This window comes from Sturnus vulgaris, chromosome 3 (assembly GCF_052056855.1).
Source record: "Sturnus vulgaris isolate bStuVul1 chromosome 3, bStuVul1.hap1, whole genome shotgun sequence".
NCBI lineage: Eukaryota > Metazoa > Chordata > Aves > Passeriformes > Sturnidae > Sturnus > Sturnus vulgaris.
This window is the reverse complement of record NC_142245.1, coordinates 97,159,971-97,177,139: the sequence shown is the minus strand read 5'-3', so window position 1 is coordinate 97,177,139 and position 17,169 is coordinate 97,159,971. Positions and strand designations below refer to the sequence as shown.

Below are 17,169 nucleotides of genomic sequence, written 5' to 3'. Positions count from 1 at the left end.
CACAGAGTTTGGAAGTTTTGGGTGAAGAGCAGTGGTATATTTTCTAGTAAAGAGAAACCTCTTTCCTGCTTGCTCTACAGTGTCTGTATGATAATGTATTAGTTTTAATAATGCACTTTTTAAAGGTCAGCATTTGAAGAACAGCACTTATTTGTTGACATCACTGCAGAAAGCAGCCTTGCCCTCACTAAGCAAAACTTTGTGGCAGAGGTATTTTCTGATTGCTGAAGAAAGAGAAATAGCTTCTTGAATGTGCAGTTGCTGAAAGGGCACTGCAGACACTTTCAGAAACAATAGTTGGAATTTAATTCTATCAAATTATATTTGGCTGCTTTCTTTTTACAAATCTGGGACTAAACTGTGCTATGTATCAGCCCTAAAGCTTTTGCAATTTTTTGTCTATTAGCAAATGAAAGAATAGTAAACATAGAGGAAGTAAAATTAATCTGTATACAGAATGCTGTCATAAATAAGATGATGGAGACAAAATTAGTAGTTAACATTTGATAACTGATTTATTGAACTGCAAAATAGGATTAAAAAAATCAAGCAGACAATACGCTCTTTCCTGAAATCATCAGGGATTTTGCTCTGTATAACTGGAAGTATGCATAAAAGAGGTGTACCTTCGTTTTTAACATGTGTACTTCAAATAAGAGAATTATTTTTTTGGTTTTTTGTGGTCATTTTAATAGCTGCTCCTAACTGCCTTGCAGATTGCTCAGAAATTTAATTCAGCTAAACAAAATGTCTATGCTATGCCTAATGAAAATTCAAATATAATCCATTTATAATGGGGGAGATCCTACAAAACTTTTTGGAGTTCCTTGAAAAATATAACATTATTTTGTTTTGTTTTGTTTCTCATTATTTTTATATATATACTGCTAGAAAAAAGATGTCATTAACATGATTTTCACAAATATCTGAATTATGATTTTGTGAACCAGAATTAAACGCCTGATGGAACTGTTGGCTGCTTTCCTTCAAGTCTGAACCTTTGTCAATTTGCCGATTTTTTAAAACTCAGAATCTTTGTTTATCCTCATGCTATATATTTTCTAAACATTCCTATTTTCACTGACATTTTCTCAGAAATAAACTACACATTATGACTCATTCTAATGTGTAAGTCTAGGTGCCTACCATCTAGTTTTTATAAAACTCAAGTCACTTTTCTTTAGCAGCCTAACCATGACTTTAAACACAGACATAATATAGTGTTTTTAAGTTCAATCCAACCCTTTGTGTGCATACATTAGAGCAGCAGGCCAGGTGCAAAGTATTCACCAAGTGTCAGAATCCACCTTCCATTAACTACTGAAGATCAAACTAAATTAAGAATGAAATTAGCAGTAGATAAGTTAAAAAATATCTTGGTATACCATCCAGTGAAATTTCAATTTAGGGGATCTCCAAAGAAACAATTTTTTAAAACTACAAAGAAAGCAAATTATTTAAAAAAGAAAAGAGAATGAAACATAGTTTAATACGAAGAAGCAGGAAAATTCACAGCATATTATATGTGATGCACAGCGAAAATCTATTTGTATTATATGGGGAACTAAGAGTAATTGTTACTGTAGACGTTCTTCAATTGTTTAAAAGGAGGGTGGTAGGTCAGTTTATAATTTTGCCATATTGAAAAAATTGCTGCAGAATTTTTTTCAAAATATTTGAGTGGATTTTATTTGGAATATTTTTAGTGAAAATAGCAGAGCTGCTTCTGAGATAAAAGGATCTTCAGCAGTATCTACTAGGATACCTGAGCTGTACAGAGTCTATAGGATGAAAGAACCACTGATAACCAGAGGACAAACTCTGTCTCCTGGAACAAATGGAACATATTCCACTTAGCAAGGTCTAGGAGGCTTGAGCAGAAAGCACCATACCCCTGCATGCTGTGGAGAGCAGCTCTCCCTCTCAGTGGATGAAGTGTAACAGCCATCTGCTTGGCCAACAAACTGATGGCCTGTAGAGGAAATGGGTCAGGTTAGAGAGTCATGGTTACACGGCTGTGAGCTGTAACAATTCTTATCCTGTGTGGGACAAGGACACTGTCATGAGGACAGCTGAGGATGAGATGAAGCCTATGGACAGCCAGCTGCACAGAACCCACAGGCTGCTGCTGGTAGAAATGAAAGGCTTCTTGATTGTATGTACCCAACATCCCTACTCCAAGACAGTGTCAGATAAAAATCTGAGAATCTTTTGTTTTCTGAGACACTTATGTGCAAGAGCCTGTATTTTTACTTCCTTCATGGAGAGGCAAATCTCAGCCTGCCTTTTAGGCAGATGAGGAAATGGGACTTGACTGTGTGAAGGAGGCTACACTAGATCACCTTGGTGTGAGCAGAAACATATCTTGTCGATGCTTTTGAAATCCTTATCACATTCAGTAAGTCATTCTAAATAGCAGCTCATCACATTAACACAAAGCAAAACAGTGGATGGTTCTGTGCAGCCCTGTACAAAGATTCTGCTTTCACCATAGAAGTGCCTCGTGTGGCCTGAAACAGTAGTAAGTCTGTAAAATCCCAAACTGAGACAGGCAAGACTTTTGCCAGTGCTTGGCAGATGGCAGTGTGCTTCTGCCCTTATGAAGCCTGGGTAATTACAGGATATAGCTCATGGTTTGGGATAATGCAGAAAACCGTAAAATAAAGGTAAAATAAATGGGTTTGTTGTTGATTTAGAAAAGTGAATGTGAAATGTTTGGAAAAATTGTGGAAGATCCAGTTCCTTGATTACAAAACAAAGTTCCTGGATGAAGACCTGTTCAGCTTTCAAAATATGCTTTTTGGGCTTGGATGATCCTCTTTAAAAAGTTTATGATTACATTCTGGCTCGGGATACTTGTCCATGAACAGCTGCCCCCTTAGACAAGGATGCAGTCTGTACCTAAAATGATGAGTATCCATTGTAATGGCACTAAGCATAGAACTTCTATCTATGAAGCACAGCTCTCACTGTCAACATGATTAATGTGCTCTTCTTCTTTGTGAGATAGCTGGTTTTGGACTCAGTTGCTGACTTATATCATTGTGCAATCTTGAGAACAAAAAAAAGGTGGGCAGTTTTATTTCTGGGTGTTGTGAGACTAATTTAGACAGATTATTTGGAACCCTATTTCCACCCTAGCTCCCCTGGCATTAAACTTCATTAGGGTTCCAAAAACAATAGTTTAGAAAGTGATCTGAGAATAAACCTCTCCGATGCTCAAAGAGAAATTATGTACCCTCTACACAATGAATTGTTCAAATGGACATACACAAAAGAGAAATGTCAGAAATATCAACAATCAGTTTTCACACTGCTGGGAGGAGTACTGAGCACATGCTTGTTACAGCATGAGGAAAAAATATTCAACAATTGAGAAAGCCTAGCAGGAAAATGCCCTACTTAGTTACTGAAATTCAGGCAGTGTCTCCTGATTAATTACTTTGTTCATTGATCATGGATTATGCATTGCTTTCAGAAATTTCTTCAGCAGAGGGAATAAATTATAGATTTCTAAAATGCAATCCACTGTCTAAGATATGTCTCAGCATGATCTGCAAAGGGCATTTTGTGGCAGGTTGAAACAAACTATCATAGAATCATAGAATCGCCTGGGCTGGAAGGGACCTTAAAGACGATCTAGTTCCTTCTCCCCTGACATGGACAAGGACACTTTCCACTAGACCAGGTTGCTCGGGGTCCAATAAAATCTGCCCTTAAGCACTTCCAGGAATGGGCCATCCACAGCTTCTCTGGAAAACCTGTTCCAGTGTCTCACCACTTTCACAGTAAAGAATTTATTCCTAATATCTAATCTATACCTACCCTTTTTCAGTTTGAAGCCATGCCCCCTTGCCTTGTCACTGTGTGCCCTTGTAAATACTCTCTCTCCATTTTTCTTGTATTCTCTCTTCAGGTACTGGAAGGGTGCAATTAGGTCACCCCAAAGCCTTCTCCTCTCCAGGCTGAATAATTCCACTTATCTCCTCTGGACTTGCTTCAACAGCTCCATGTCCTTCCAATGCTGGGGACCCCAGGGCTGGATGCAGCACTGCAGGTGGGCTCTCACCAAAGAGAAGCAGAGGGGCAGAATCCCCTCCCTCACCTGCTGGCCAGGCTCTGTCGAGATGCAAGGTACCATGCTGATGGGCTCTAAAGTCTGACTCTCCCAGGCAGATTCAGATATTCCATGCAGTGCATATGACTTCAAAGATATGACCAAAAGGAAGTTGTGGCTGCATGTGAGAAGTCTCACTGAAGGCAGAACAGGCACTTGGCCTGGGTAAAATCCTAGCCTGTAGCTCCCCAGGACCTCGATCCAAATGAAGACAAACAGAATGACAAAGCTCTCTGTTGTGCACTGCATCATTTCATATTTTTTTGGCTCACCTAGGGTGGACCAATATCTGTAAGTAAGAAAGAGAAGACGCATATGCTTGAGGCAAGGCTGAACATGTATCAGACCTAATCCTTTACAGCATGCAAACAGAGATTAGATTTCCACGTTGAAAGCAGTCACCTCTATTGGGTATTTTGTATGGATTAGTGTTTGAGAAACTAAGAATGCAGATGATCTGGATTTATTTTATTTATTTTTAGAATCTGGTTTGTATCACCTTGTGGTTTTGCTCATTGATTGGTGAGATTTGCTTAGGGGTAATGAAAAACTTGAATAAGAAGTGATTGCAAGCACAAAAGTGTAGACTGTTCACAGTGTGCAAAAAAGCGCTAAAGCAGAAGAACAGTATTGCTAAGGGAGGACAACAAAAAGCGATAGAAAAATAAAGAAATTGACTGAGGATATAGTGTTACTTAGTAGGAGCTGAGAGAGCAAGGGTCTTTTTAACTTAGCAGGTGAGGTAGGACCATGTATATGACCCATGAGATAGATCCACTTTGTACATAAATAAGTGTGCAGAGATGATTTTTAATAGAAACTGTGTGTGCAAAAGCATGTTGGGGTCTCTCTGTGGTTGAGGTCTAACTAAATTTTATATGAGATAATTTAACTGATATTTCCTTCAAGCTGACAGCTGGTTTGCTTTCCCTTGAGGCTATGATACATTACTTTTTTTCTCTCCTCTTGAGTCCTGTCAAAAAAAAAGCCAAAACACGTAAAACCTAAGTTGCATGTATTATCACTTGAAATAAGTCCTTTCCTTTTCATTCTTTTATTGTCTCCAATGGGAAATTACAAGTAACAACACCCTTTTATAGGAATAAAAACAAGACTATGAATCATTATAATCTTTTAAGGAAGCTAATTTCTTACTTCAACATTGACTTACCTTTATCATCTCTGCTGATATAATTTTTAAAGTCTCTGAGAAAGATATTGCTAACCTTTTTCTGAAGCAGTAGGAGCCCATGAACATCTGTGTAATGTTTACTTTATCAACACTGATCATAATCAGTGGATTCCTCAACACGTTTTCTCAGCATTGGAAAACAATAAATGACATATAAATGCAGCTCATTTCACAGTAGTGCAGTAGCCAGTTCTTGTATGTGTTCTTGGGACTTAAGCATCCTCAAAACTACCAAATGAATGAATTCATATATTGCTTATCAGACAGAAGGACTCCTATTGCATTTCTACTTCTGGTTTTAAAGAACCTTAAAATGTGATATAAGCACCTAGGAAGAAGAAGAAACATCACCTGAATTAAAAAAAAAAAAAAGAAAACAAAAAGTTTCCTAATATGTAAAAATAGAAAAGTGTAATCTCTACTGAGATCTCTGGCATTTACCTTTCTTTTTTTCTTTACAGAATTTAAAACATTTTATTTGGACTCTGTAAGGCCTTTAATAAGGTACACCACAATATCCTTCTCTCTAAATTGGAGAGAGATGAGCGGACTGTCCAGTGGATGAGGAATTGGTTGGATGGTCACATGCAGAGGGTACTGGCCAACAGTTCAATGTCCAAATGGACATCAGTGGCCAGTGGTGTCCCTCAGGGGCCTGTGTTGAGACCAATGCTGGCTCCTATGCTCATAAGTGGCATAGAGGAAGGGATCGAGTGCACCCTCAGAATGTTTGAAGGTGACACCAGGCTGAGTGGTGGGCTGGACCACCTGAAGAATGGGATGCCATCCAGAGGGACCTGGACAAGCTCAAGAAATGGCCTGTGGGAAACGCATGATGTTCAGTAAGGTCAAGTTCAAGGTGCTACACCTGGGTCAGGGCAATCCCAGTTATCAATCCAGGCTTTTCATCCAGGGGATGAAAAGATCCACAGCAGCTCTGCTGAGAAGGACTTGGGAGTGCTGGTGGATGCAAGGCTGGATGTGAGCTGGCAATGTGCACTTGCAGACACATATCCTGGGCTGCTCAAAAAGCAGCATGACTGGCAAGTTCAAGGAGGTGACTCTCCTCCTCTACTTCACTGTGGTGATACCCTAGTTGGAGTTTTGCACTCAGTTCTGGGGTTCTCAGCATAGGAAAGTCAAGGATCTCTTGGAGCAAGTCCAGAGGAGGCCAAAAAAATTATCAGAAAGCTATAGATCCTGTGAACATAGGCTGAGAGAGTTGGGGTTGCTCAGACTGGAGAAGGAAAGGCTCTAGGAAGACCTTATTGTTGCCTTTCAATACTCGAAGGGGACTTTCCAGGTAAGTTGTTCAACAGTGTATACACTACGATATACACCATGGACTAGAATCACAGTCAGTTACCACAGAAGAGCTGGGAGCTCAGATATTGGAGATAACTCTATTGTTGAGTGCCTAATAACATATTTCCTCTCAAAATAATGACACAGGTTAATTAATCCATCATTGAAAATGCTTCATCTAAGTTGTCTGACTTTGCTCTGTGAGAGTATAAGATTACTTAAGGACTCAAATACATCTGAAAAAGGCATTTAAAAGTTGTGCACTGTCTCTCTACTGCTAATTTTGGTTCTCAGTGCTTAAATTCTTGTCCTGGTAATGTCTTCCCAAGAGATGTCATACCAAAAGGGACTATTTACATACAGTAAAGGGTGAGAAGGAAAGGTGCATCTTGCATGAGAGCACATGAGAACTGGAAGATCAGAAACATCCCATGTGGGGAAAGAGAATTTCTTCATAGATGTTCACAAAGTGGGATCCTGATGGAAAACTAACTTCCAAAGCAGTTAAAATAACCTAAAATAATAGAAATTAACCTGCTCTTTCTACTGCCATCTGAACATACTAACATCTCTTGAGCCACTGCTTTATTCCACTGGAATGTTACTCTCTTATTTTGCCGCCAAATTTATTTTTTTAAAAAGGCTAAATTTCTCTGGCAAACTTCTTTAAACATAAATTCAATTTCTGTTCAAATTCCTTAAGATACTGTAAGGCCCATTCTTTAATGAGCATACAGATCTTTTCAGGGTATATGACTTGGGAATTCTTAAAACATCATCATAAAATTGAGTTACATAGCCAATAAGGTTTTTGTAAAAACAAAATGCATTATACTCCTGGTCTGGATTGAATGTGACACTAATTGCAGACACTATTGCTTCTGGCCCATTGCCTCAGGGTGCCATTGTTTTAAAAGTGATCTCAAAAGACAGCAGTGTCTTCAGATTAGGGAAACTGGGATTTGACTTCCTGGTAGAAGACTGACTATCCTTTGGAATTTTTATTCTAAAAAGGAATAGAAGATGTTTCTAAGTAATCCTAAAAGGAGACTACAGTTAATAGTCTCTCAACAATCTCAAAAGAAGTTTAAAAAAATTGTTGCAAAAATGTCAGAAATTCTCAAAGTTATCACAAAAAAGCAAAACTGTCAATGATAGATTTGTTATAGAAACCTGAAATGAGATTTTAGCAAACCAACAGTTTTATATTAAAAATAACCCTCTGTCATCTTTTCTAACTTTTTAATAATCCTTTTGACTTATACTGAGATTTCCAGTCAAGGCTTGCCAACTTTACAGATATTACTCATTATTTGTATTACTGTGTTATATGACTGTGTACATCCATATATTTATGTACATGCACATATACAGACATATATTTAGATATATACATACACATTTATGTAAAAACTCAAACACATAAGGCTTCCAAACATTCTGGGCCTATAGATCACAGTTAACTCTCAGATTTATCAGTCACTTGTATTTTATACTGTTAACCAAAACAATCATGAATATTGCTGCTTAATAAGGAATCATGGACACATTGTAGACTGCTAATCCCAGCCCTTACAAAACAAGAAAGTACTACAGTCTGTGATTAAAAGCGTTGCAATATGACTGAGCAGGAATTAGGAATTTATCTACAATTATGAGATAATTCAGAAAGTTGGTGTCATTTAGTGACTTGACTAAATTTAGGACACATGTATTATTCTGTGCAAAATTTTGGACAAATCACTTCCTTGTTTTTTATTTGATAACAATTTTGATCCCTTTCACAAAGTGATTTGAAATCTACTACACACTGAATAAGCATTATTTAGAGATAAATTGGGACCCAGATGTTTTGAAAAACAGAGAGACTATATTGCATAACAGATACAATAACCATGCCTCCTTTTTCGTCCTCCAAGTCTTCCTATTTAAACATGTCTGTGGTTTCCTGTAGAGAGCCTGGTGCAGGAATGGCTAGAAGAGAGAGGCCATAGTCAGATCAATTTAGTCAGGCTGACAAAGCAGGCCTCAGCCTCAAGGGCATAGCAAGAGGGAAAGCACGTAGACTTGTGATAAGATGAACAAAGACAGACTGTAAAAGAAGAACTAGAAGAACTCTGCTAGCCATGAAATTGCAAAAGTGTAGCTATAAACTTAGCCGATCAGCATAGTGACGCATATGGCAAGGCAACCAATGATGAGCTTAGCTTTTGCAATATGCATGAACTAATTAAGCACTGTATTTAATCGCCACTCTAATTATCAATAAACGAGACTTCGCAGATGACCGAATTGGTGTCCGTGTCTCCCTTCTCCGACAAATGGTGACCCCGACGCGTGCCTCCGTCGCTGAAAAAGAAAACGGGGGAGAACGCGCCACGGTCGGTTAAGTTGAGCTTGGGGCCTGCTGCAACCGGGTCGGTGTCAAACGACGTAGGAAAGACACCCTCAGGAGCTACAGAGGTGGTCCTGGGCCATACGTGCTGCCGAAGCCGGAGAGTTGCAACGGCGCCGACGGTAAAAAATGGACAGGCAAGCAGCATATGATTTATTTATAGCACATATAGATAAGTTAGGGCTAAAAGAGCTTAATCCCAGGAAGGACATACCGGGGTTGTTAGCCTGGGGTTCTGCTAAAGGCTTATTCACTAACCCTCATAGTGTGCATGAGTTAAATGAGTGGCGTAAGTTAGGGGATGTACTGTGGGAGGCAGTGTTAGCAGATGATAAGACAGCAAAAAAGTTAGGAAAAATCTGGCAAGTAGTTCATAACGCACTCTTAAAGCAACAGGCAGAAAAAAGGGCAGCACAGCAGGCAGTAGAGGCATATAAAAGAAATGCTCAGTATGGTGATAATGAGCCCCTTGCACCAAGCACAAGAAGGGTTGAAATACCTATTCTTAGAGACACGGCAGGAATGGCCGATGGAACTAGTTGCACTTGGCCCTCTGCACCCCCCTCAGAAGAACTGGGAAATAATGCTGCTAAAGCAGAGGAGGTAACTGCAGAGAGCGAAATATCTCAACCTTGCGGCGTAGAATCCCCTTGCCGGCCTGAATCTAGCACCCCTAAACCTGCCAGTGAGCCAAATCCTGTCCCTAGGGCGGAAAGCGACCTGCGGGGGGAAGTGGCAAGGCAGAGGAGGGAGGCATGGAATATGCTAGCTAGACACGGCTTGGAGACTAGGGATGATGCCGCTGTAAGTGCAGTCAAGGTCTGGACCTTTCCTGTAACATACACACAGGGAGTAAACCAACAAGGACAAGCTGTACAAGTGGGAGAGTATGAACCACTTGATTGGAAGTTGCTAGCACAATTACGGCAGACAGTGAGTCAGTTCGGTTTTCGCAGTGAGCCAGCTAAGCAAATGCTAGACTATCTATTTGACACATATTTATTACTGCCAAATGATCTAAAAAGCATAGCAAAATTAATTTTCACACCACATCAGCAAATGCTATTTAATGCTCACTGGCAAGCTCTTGTTGCCGAGGCAGTTGCAGTACAAAGAGGTCAGGGTGATCCCTTAGCCGGAATTACAGCAGATGAGTTAATGGGAGTGGGTACATTCCGCAGGTCAGAAACTCAGTTACTCCCAGGGGCTGACAGGGTTAGAGAAGCTATGCGTATCGTAAGAACTGCTATTGATCAGGTGAAAGATAGCTCAGGTATACCCATGTATATGGGAATAAAACAAGGAAGGGAGGAATCCTTTGGGGACTTTGTAGATAAGGCTACCGCTGCTATTGATAGAGCAGGAGTTCCAGAGTATATGAGAGGGGCGATGTTAAAGCAATGTGCGTTACAAAATAGCAATGAGGCAACAAAGAGGGTATTGTCAACTCTAGGAGCTAATTGGACAATAGAAGAAGCATTAGAAAGAATGGCGCTGCAGCCATCAGGGTCGCAGGTTTTCTTAATTAATGCACTAAAAGAAATAGGCTTAGGGCTGCAGAAACAAGCTGAATCCACACAGTCACAGGTACTAGCTGCTCTTGCCCCGCTCCGTGCTTCCACAGCAGCACCGGCCACAGCGAACAACCGCCGACCTCCTTCAACGCGATGCTTTAGATGCGGAAACGGAGGCCATTTTCGACGAGATTGCCGAGCCTCAGGAGTGTGGTGCCAAAACTGCCAGAACAACACCCACAACACGTCAGCTTGTCGCCGCCAATCGGGAAACTCCAGGCGGAGCGCGCCCGGCAGCCGCGCCCAGACACAAGTAGCCGCCGTAGCATCAGCGCCATCTCCTGTCTGCAACCAGCCACAACAGGGAGCCTGGGACTCGACTTGGCAGCCGCAATAAAAACATCATTATTAACAACACGCCCCGCTAAAGTCCCAACTGGAGTACAAAGTCCGGTAACTATTAAAGGACAAACTTTTAGAGGACTAATAGTGGGACGCTCATCGAGCTCCATTTTAGGACTGTTTGTACTACCAGGTGTCATCGATGCAGACTACACTGGGGAAATACAAATAATAGTTTATACTCCTTTTCCTCCTCTAACGATTGAGGCAAATCAGCGTATTGCTCAATTTATTCCACTTCCACAGTTGAGCCGGGGTGTTCAACCACAAACACAAATTCCGCGCAAGGACCAAGGTTTTGGATCCTCTGGTGTTGCTTTGCTCACAATGGATCTTAATACTAGACCCAAAAAGGAGGTGAGGTTCACCTATGCAGGACGTACAATAAAAATGATGGGACTTTTAGACACTGGAGCAGATACCAGCATTGTTTCTCCAGAAAAGTGGCCCTGTGATTGGCCATCATTACAAACCACGGATACCGTGACGGGCGTCGGAGGGTTTACCCTCGCAAAGAAAACGCCCCCAATAAGGGTTACTATAGATGGACAGGACTTAGTAGCTGTGTTATCAGTAGTTGCATTACCGCCCATGGTACACTGCTTAATTGGAAGAGACATTTTAGCTCAGCTTGGGGTTGTTCTATCCAACGAGCACCCTTTGGGGTAATTGCCATTGCTTGGACTTTCCCAATCCCAATCACCTGGACTACCAATGAACCGGTAATGGTTAAGCAATGGCCTCTAAAAAGGGAAAGTCTAATACAAGCACATCAACTCGTAAAAGAACAATTTCAACAAAGACATTTAAAACTTTCCACAAGCCCATGGAACACGCCAATTTTTGTGATTAAAAAGAAATCAGGAAAATACCGTCTTCTACATGATTTAAGAGCAGTAAATGATCAAATGGAAGCAATGGGAGCGTTACAACCGGGACTTCCCAATCCAGCCATGCTTCCACAACATTGGCCTCTTTTAATTATTGATTTAAAGGACTGCTTTTTTACTATAGCCTTACACCCTCAGGATACAAAAAGATTTGCATTTACCCTACCGGCAATTAACAGGGGGGAACCTGACAAAAGATATGAATGGACTGTTCTCCCACAAGGTATGAAAAACTCGCCTACCTTGTGCCAATTATATGTTGATGCAGCCTTGCAACCCCTGAGACTAAAGTGGCCTGACACAATTATTTATCACTACATGGATGACATCCTATTCGCCCAAAAAATAGCATTTACAGATGTTCAAATGCAGGAAATTCGAAACACCTTAGCAAAAGCATCTCTCATGATAGCTCCAGAAAAGATACAACAATCTACACCATGGAAGTACTTAGGATGGACTATTACAAATCAAATCGTACGGCCGCAAAAACTTCAAATTGCAACAAAAATCACCAATCTCAATGAAGCACAACGCTTACTAGGAGATCTACAGTGGCTCAAACCAATTGTTGGGATACCCAACTCTCTGCTAGAGTCCCTCAGGCCAATGCTCAAGGGAACTGATCCAACCACACCTGTAACCATGACACCACAACAAAAAGACGCTCTCAATGGTATTATTCGCTGCGTCAATGAAGGATTTGTCTCCCGCCGGGATGTATCATTACCTATAGACCTTACCATTTGGAATACTCCTGATCATCTACTTGGAGCACTTACACAGACACAAAAGAAAACGGGGGAGATACAGGTACTGGAGTGGATAACTCCACCTTTACAAGCAAAAAGGACAATCAGTACAAAAATCGAACAAGTAGCTACCTTGATTCGTAAGGGTCGGGTAAGGATTCTGGAAATCACCGGAACAGGCCCGACCGCAATCCACCTACCTATGAAAAAGGAGGACTTAGATTGGTATCTCCTCAACTCTGAGGACTTACAAACGGCTTTGCTGGAAGCTGGAGCAGCAGTCAACACAGGACCGCTGACACCACGTCATCTTCAGTGGTTAGGAAATTGGGACTGGGTATTAAAGCCAACACGATCGGAACAACCGATAGCAGGTGCCATCACAGCATTCACGGATGCCGGAAAGAAATCGAGGAGGGCAGCCATCACCTGGAAAGAAGGCCCTCGATGGAAAAAGCAGATAATAGACGCTGCTCCAGAGGACAGTTTACAAACATTGGAATTGCTTGCTGTTGTGTGGGCACTAAGTGAACTGCAAGGGCCTTTGAATGTGGTCACTGATTCATTTTATGTTGCAGGAGTAGCACAAAGAATTGAGGACGCCTCTGTGAAAGAGGTGCAAAACAAAAGACTCTATGAACTCTTACTGCAGCTAAAGCGAGCAGTAGGAGTGAGGTTTAAGCCTTATTGTATCATACACATCAGAAGCCACAAGTGGGATGTAGGCTTGGGTGAAGGCAATGCCAGGGCAGATAAATTGGTTATGAATGTAGCAGATGATAAGGGGATTGAGGCAAGAGAGTCACACACACGATTTCACCAGAATGCTAAGGGATTGGTGCGTGAGTTCAAAATAGGCATACAAGAAGCTAAGGCAATAGTGAGAGCTTGTCCCACCTGCAGTCATCACAACAGTGGGGTGGGTCTTGGGTGTGGGGTAAATCCTCGGGGTCTGGAAAGTAATGAAATTTGGCAAATGGACGTTACACATGTAGCAGAATTTGGTAGGCTCAAATACGTGCACGTCACAATAGACACCTACAGCAAGTACATTTGGGCTACAGCACAAACAGGAGAGAAGGCAATCCATGTGATAAGGCACCTGACAAGTTGCTTTGCAGTCATGGGAATGCCTAGGGAAATAAAGACCGACAATGGACCAGCCTATGTCGGCAAGAAAGTAAGCCAGTTTATGAGACTCTGGGGAATCAAACACATCACAGGAGTACCACACTCACCCACAGGACAAGCCATAGTAGAAAGAGCCAATGGAACACTCAAACAGTACCTACTCAAGCACAAATCCATAGATGATCCACAAGAAAGGTTAGCTAAGGTTCTTTATGTCATGAATTTTTTGTGTGTGTTTGGGGAAGAGTCAGAACCGCCTGCAATTAGGCATAGAAGGAAAAGGGAAAGTAACAAGAAAGAAAGCACAAAAGCGTGGGTAAACTACCGGGATCCAAAAACAGGGATATGGAATGGCCCTGCTGAAGTAATATACTGGGGCAGAGGTTATGTTTGTGTTTCTACTCCCACAGGAACAGTTTGGGTCCCTGCTAGGTGGGTGAAACCTATCCTAAATGAGCGAGTTGGTGGAAAGATTCCTGAGGACACCATTAGCTCCAGACGACCGAGAGCGGATACAACAGAAGTTGACGGTGACCTTACGGCCCTATTTACAGAAACTAGCACCATATAAACGCGCTGTCCGCAAGGCACTACAACGGCCGCCACCGAACTGGGTGGAGTGGATCGAGTATCACGCCTACCACGCCTACCTGGAGGAACAACGCCTTAACGGTCGCCCTTGTTGCGCGTGTGGGAAGGCGTGGTGTGAAGCTTGGGTGGCTTTAAAGTGTGGGGGCTGTGGGGACTGCTCATGGGTAAGACAAAGAGCAGTATATAAATTGTGGTGCCAAGAGTGTCAAAGGGAAGACCAAAGACGCTCAAGCTGGGATGCAGCATTAGAGGGGGAAGCAGGAGTACCGTTTGTACAAGTCCGGAGTGTATATGAAGCACCAGAACAGCTTATGTTAGCTTGGGCCCGGTGGGAAGTAACTAATTGGCTCTGGAGGCAGAAAATCACTGCAAAATCTTGCATTGTTGCTGCCAGGTGCATGACTAAAGTGCCATATCTACCTTTCCCTCGGGTAGGACCAATTAAGCCAGGTACCGACCCTGAAGAAGTATTAGACCAGTGCATAGAAAAGGTAAAGCAGTGGCACATAGCAGCAGACAATCCAAAATACAAGAGGGAGAAGCCACGTAAGCAACGAAAATGATACTCATCACACTGCTTACGCTTACTAACTTTGCTTACACAAATGCTTTTCCAATGGAGCACACACCTAGAGAAAATGTATGGGTAACATTTGCTAACATAACAAAGCAAGAATCAATCTGCTTGAGCTTAGGGGGGGCGCAAAATCCTTTCAAAACTTGTCTTGTAGGATTGCCAATTTGGAAACCAAGAGAGTTTGCAGGGTATCTTAATAATAGCAACCTACCTACAAAAGGGGATGACGATTTGTTGCAGGGTTGTACTTTCCCTAGTAGTAATCCCTCACAACACGATGGATGCTGGCAATGTGAATTTGTCCTAGCTTTAGGCAAAACCTTAGCCTCCCCTCCGGAAGAAATTGACCTCTTCGGAAGCACTAACGCATCAATGGGAAGAAATGCAGGAGGATGGTTTAGTTTTATGCCCCTAGAAGACAAAAACTTTGCAACCCTTAATTCAGCTCTTACTAATCTACCAACAATACATACTCAGCTCTACCCTAAATGTAACGGTAGGTACATCACAAAGGCAAGAGCACTACCCCCAGGAATATTTTTAATTTGTGGGGATCGTGCCTGGAATGGTATTCCAGTGAGGCCACAAGGGGGACCCTGCTATCTAGGGAAACTAACCATGTTTCACCCCAATGTAACTACTCTCATGCAACTTGCAAGCAAGGCAAATAGAACAAAACGCAGTTTACACGATCTTGATTGCACCGGCATAGGGCAACCACACTTTTGGAGTGACTTTAGACAGGTAGCAACTGCTGTACTCCTCCCTCACGCAGCAGCCAGGAAAGCTATGGCCCTAGCCGAACAGTTAGGATGCTGGGCAAAAGATGAATTTAACACCACCTCTCAGGTGTTAGACATGATGGCCAGGGATGTCTCAAGTGTTAACCATGCAGTACTGCAAAACAGAGCAGCCATTGATTTTTTACTTCTAGCGCAGGGACACGGTTGTGAGGAATTTGAGGGAATGTGCTGCATGAATTTGTCTGACCACTCTAAATCCATTCACAAAAAGATACAAGACATACAAAACAGACTACATGACCTAAAGGAGCAAGATGGTTGGGACATTGATGAATGGCTAAAGAGCCTAGGCCTTGGAAGATGGATTCGGACCATCATTAAGTATGCTATCATGATCTTAGGCGTATTCTTATGCTTAGCTTTGTTGCTTCCTTGCTTGATAACTTGCTTGCAGAATTTCATTCAAAAAACTGTTAGCAAGGCTTGGCATACTAATCTTCTCGCTCAAAAAGAAAACGGGGGAAGTGTAGAGAGCCTGGTGCAGGAATGGCTAGAAGAGAGAGGCCATAGTCAGATCAATTTAGTCAGGCTGACAAAGCAGGCCTCAGCCTCAAGGGCATAGCAAGAGGGAAAGCACGTAGACTTGTGATAAGATGAACAAAGACAGACTGTAAAAGAAGAACTAGAAGAACTCTGCTAGCCATGAAATTGCAAAAGTGTAGCTATAAACTTAGCCGATCAGCATAGTGACGCATATGGCAAGGCAACCAATGATGAGCTTAGCTTTTGCAATATGCATGAACTAATTAAGCACTGTATTTAATCGCCACTCTAATTATCAATAAACGAGACTTCGCAGATGACCGAATTGGTGTCCGTGTCTCCCTTCTCCGACAGTTTCCCCTCAAAAGTTCAGAAAAAAAGATTCTAAATTTGCCAGATCAAGTTTCATTAGCTGCACACTTTAAAATTAAGTAAATTAAGTATGTTCCAAAAAGGGCTTTTAGCACCAACATTCAAGATGAATTGCTAAACTTCCCTCTGTAATGTTGACTGTAGCTCAGTAAGTGTTCTTGAGAACTAGAAATGCATAAATAACTTAGCAGAATAAGCCTCATGTAATTATGAGAATAATTCCCGTATTTTTAATCAAAATTTGGTGTGATAAAATATTTTGAAATAGAAATATTTTTAACAATTCTTTGAAAAGCAGTTGTAAAATTGTTGCATTTGTAAGTAGCATGTGTTCCTCCTTCTCCCAGGCCAGAAGTATTCTAAATATTATGATATTTAGTTCTCAAAAGTTCAATCAAGCACATTTTGACAATAGTTTTTTTCAATACCTTTCAACTAAAAAAAAAATATATAAATATTTCAAGCACCTCCATAATTGTTGGCTGTTGTGGACATTGTTATTTTCTTCTAGGAAGTTATAGATACCTACCTTCAAAAATGAAAAGTTCAATAAATGGATGGTAATTCTAATGCCAAACTGAATGGCCATATTATTATAAGACAAAAAAAAGTAGTTCTAATCTTGCTATCTGTGACATAACATTT

The 17,169-nt window shown here is 41.4% G+C and overlaps 1 protein-coding gene and 2 long non-coding RNA genes across 5 annotated transcripts in view; 1 reads left to right on the top strand and 2 right to left on the bottom strand.

Annotated features, from left to right (window-relative positions):
• LOC148224493 (uncharacterized) overlaps positions 1 to 17,169 on the bottom strand; it is an 81,652-nt gene that overhangs the window by 42,817 nt on the left and 21,666 nt on the right. The gene's annotated exons all lie outside the window — the stretch shown is intronic.
• LOC148224494 (uncharacterized) lies at positions 8,563 to 16,477 on the top strand. The gene is made up of 2 exons (XM_088162373.1): positions 8,563 to 9,146; positions 14,109 to 16,477. Exon 2 carries the CDS (start codon positions 14,151 to 14,153, stop codon positions 14,850 to 14,852), a length of 702 nt encoding a protein of 233 aa, XP_088018499.1. The 5' UTR covers positions 8,563 to 9,146; positions 14,109 to 14,150; the 3' UTR covers positions 14,853 to 16,477.
• LOC148224495 (uncharacterized) lies at positions 9,995 to 14,111 on the bottom strand. Its single transcript, XR_015802717.1, has 2 exons — positions 12,819 to 14,111; positions 9,995 to 10,745 (listed from the first exon to the last, which is right to left on the bottom strand). It is a non-coding gene; the product is annotated as an uncharacterized LOC148224495 (long non-coding RNA).